The following is a 3,149-nucleotide window of genomic DNA, read 5'->3' on the forward strand; positions in this document are numbered from 1 at the left end:
CCAGTTGATATCAGTTTCAGCTGACAGCTGCAGTCTTCGCTCCACACATTCAAGGCATTTTCGGCTGAACATTGCAGTAGAGGGGCAACTAAACAACTTTGGAGGGCTGCTAAATTCCAACGGGGAACCTTCGGTGAAGTCATTGTATACAATGTGTTCATCAAACACGACATTTTGTGTTCTAGATAATGGCATTGTTACAGTAAGAAAAACCTCTCGATAGAGATGAATTAACCTGCTCTATTGATTTGATGGCTTGTTGGTAATTATGATATTCTTCCCAATATGCATTGGTACGCTGCTGGCTCGTTCTGATCGGCTTAATTTTGGATCCCAGTATGATCGGATAGAATTTGATGGAGGTGAAGTAAGAATACACGCTGAAGGGTGGAATGTAGTGATGCCATTCGCGCTTACTGATCGGGTTGGGCTTGATCCTAGTGAAGGTGAGCATTTCCTATTATCCTTCATATTAAGTAGGTGCACTATGGCTGCTATATGTATACCGTTGTTTCGACGGATGATGGATTGATAGATAACACCCGGTGGATGACCAGCCTGGTGAAGTGAAAGGATGCCGGGCCCTGACATAGGAGAGACCCAGCCGCTGAACCGTCTGCGCTGTTTAACTGATGGCAAGGCGTGGTACAGGCCAGCGTTTCCCGGTCGGCGCGAGAAGGAGGAAGGTGAACCATAGCTCCAAAATGGATGTCAATTTTCCTTACCGTGAAAGATACTGGTTTAGTGGGGGGGTGGATGGCGTAGTGGTAAGCGCTGTTCATGGAATGCTTTCTCAAGTAGGCACTTGGTGTTGGGGCCACCTCTGCTGAGACAAGAAGGTAGTGGGTTCGAATCCCACCCTCTCCAAAGGATATTATCACATCTTGGTGCCACTGCAGGGTGGAGCAATGTTCAACACTATGTATATAGTCTAGATGGATTCAGTATAGTGTGGGATCCTAAGGTGTTGTGATTCTTACATGTCTACGGATAGTCCAAGTGACAAGGGACTGCTTAGTATTGCGTGAGAAATTGTGGGGCAAGGCCCCCCTTGAGGGCTAGATCCAGAATGGTATAGTGAAGTCTCTCCATCAAGGATGACTCAGTTATGAATAGAGAAATGTAACTAGAGAGTAGCTGAACATAAGGGTAGGCTAGTGAGGTGAAGGCTGTCATAGTCTCAGACTGCATATGGCCTTAGAAAAAATAAGAAGAACAACAACAACAACATACTGGTTTAGTCGTTGGATGGCGTTAGTATATTTGATTTCTTTCCTATTTCGTAGAGAACATATCAAAATCATTACCCGTTCTATGCTCAGACGCTTAGCAATATGCGGCTGGTGGGCGGACAAGTCGCAATGTACCTTTCATGTTTGGCCTTTACTGCTGGCGGAAACAAGCCTCATGTTCGCAATCGCAGCGAATTTGGTTATGTTAATCATCCCCTGAATGCTACGGGGCAGGCATATCAGGTGAAGTTGGGCCAGCCATCGCCCCGTCAAAGTTGGCGGACAGAGTTGGGTCATGGGTCACAGCAATCGGAGCACAACTAGGAACGATCGTTGCGACTTGAAGGATTGCGAGAGTCAGCGAGCCACTCGTAGATGGTTATTAATATGCGAAAAAGGGTATGACATGCTGTACATAATTGCATTTGTTTCCTTAGGGCAATTTCTTTTTTGACTAGTAAGGATTGAAGCTCAGGATCCGTCAATTGGTCTGCAGATGGCCTGGGAGGATTTCTCTACTAAAACCCGGAGGGGTCTGAAGGGCTATCTCCAAAACCAGGAGAAAGAGTTCCCAGTCGTTATCAGTGTTAGTGCAACAAGGTTTCTCGTTTTGTCTACCGTCTGCCGTCTCTCATCACAATACTGAGCTCAATTCGCGTCCTTGTTGCTCTCTGGGGCTGTGAAGTTTTGCCCATATTATTCGGAGCTTTCGTGGCCACTGTCCTGTTATTCGTTCATGCCACATTTCGCTGCGGCTCTGTCGGTCTCGTTTTTCTTGCAGTTCTGATGCCCACATATATAGCTCCTGTAATAGGCTGGCTGGCTGATAGGCATGGTCCTAATAGTTCTATTAGCATCGAGCCATAGAATGCGTTGCATGATAACGCCCTTTTCTGTACCCTTCCCTCTTTCTATGGCCGTTTTGCAACACTCTTATAAGCCCCAGTACAGATCGAAATCGTTCTATTCGTTGCGGAGAGAGTACAAGAAAATCTCGCGCATGATGGAGCACAGTGAGCATATGCGCATGTGTTTGGATTAGGGAAGTTTGACATACATTCTCGGTCTGATTGTTGGTCCGCTCTGGGGAGGGCATGCTGGGGCGGTTCAGGATGGCGTGTGATGACGCCCACCCTCGGGGTTATATGCGGTGCAAGCGCTGTGCCAGCCGCTGGTATGGCTGAGGGGGCATACTCAAAAAGAGAGATGGACCTCAACGGCGGAAGTGAAGTGAAGGAGCTGCAAGTGGTTTCATAGCCCGTCAGAGACATCACAGGGACAATTCCTTCCAGCGGCTTGTAAACCATGCTCTGACTCAATCGCCATATCGCCAAATGTTGTGCAAGGCCTGCTCAGTCCTCGCTGCTCAGCCCTCTCTCTCGCTGGCCACCGGAAGGTGGAAGCCTAGGATATGGAATTTGGGCAAATCTCGTCACTTTCCACTGAAATGACCCTACGTTACTTAATTGTGAAACGACGTTTAATTCCAGGACGTTGTCGTGTTTCAGTCAGAAAAATGAATTCACATGGCGAAAAAGCATTTGTGAATGAATGATGGGGTCCCGTTGCGTTATCAAACTGCAAGTCTCTCAAAGGGATTCAACTCCAGCACCAATGCCAACGCAAACACCAACACCAACACCAACCGATGCCAACCACCTCAAATTAATCGGCTGGATAGATTTGATTGATTCTCCATCCCTGATAGGTTGGAAGTCGCGCCTGTTTGGCTGTCGACTTAAGCCAGATATCCAAGATATTCCGAAGGAGCGTGCTGAACATAGCCGAGCTGGATCCACGCCGATTTACCTGCTGTTAGAGGCATTCATCAATTGGGAAGTAGCGATCATGATGAGCTGCTCCTAATCAAAACAAACCGGATCCTGGTGATTCTTCAGTCGACTGAAGGAAGGTCCC

At 47.5% G+C, this 3,149-nt stretch overlaps 1 protein-coding gene and 1 pseudogene across 2 annotated transcripts; one reads left to right on the forward strand and one right to left on the reverse strand.

Annotated features, from left to right (window-relative positions):
* Positions 1 to 750: 750 nt before the first annotated feature.
* HCAG_09359 lies at positions 751 to 867 on the forward strand (annotated as a pseudogene). The gene has a single exon. The product of its transcript is annotated as a tRNA-OTHER (tRNA).
* Positions 868 to 1,966: 1,099 nt separating this feature from the next.
* HCAG_04430 (predicted protein) lies at positions 1,967 to 2,539 on the reverse strand (the record flags this gene model as incomplete). The annotated part of the gene is made up of 2 exons (XM_001540540.1): positions 1,967 to 2,055; positions 2,290 to 2,539. 2 exons carry the CDS (start codon positions 2,537 to 2,539, stop codon positions 1,967 to 1,969), a joined length of 339 nt encoding a protein of 112 aa, XP_001540590.1.
* Between the last annotated feature and the right edge of the window lie 610 nt (positions 2,540 to 3,149).

The sequence above is a fragment of the Histoplasma capsulatum genome, genomic scaffold (assembly GCF_000149585.1).
Source record: "Histoplasma capsulatum NAm1 scaffold_4 genomic scaffold, whole genome shotgun sequence".
Lineage (NCBI taxonomy): Eukaryota > Fungi > Ascomycota > Eurotiomycetes > Onygenales > Ajellomycetaceae > Histoplasma > Histoplasma mississippiense.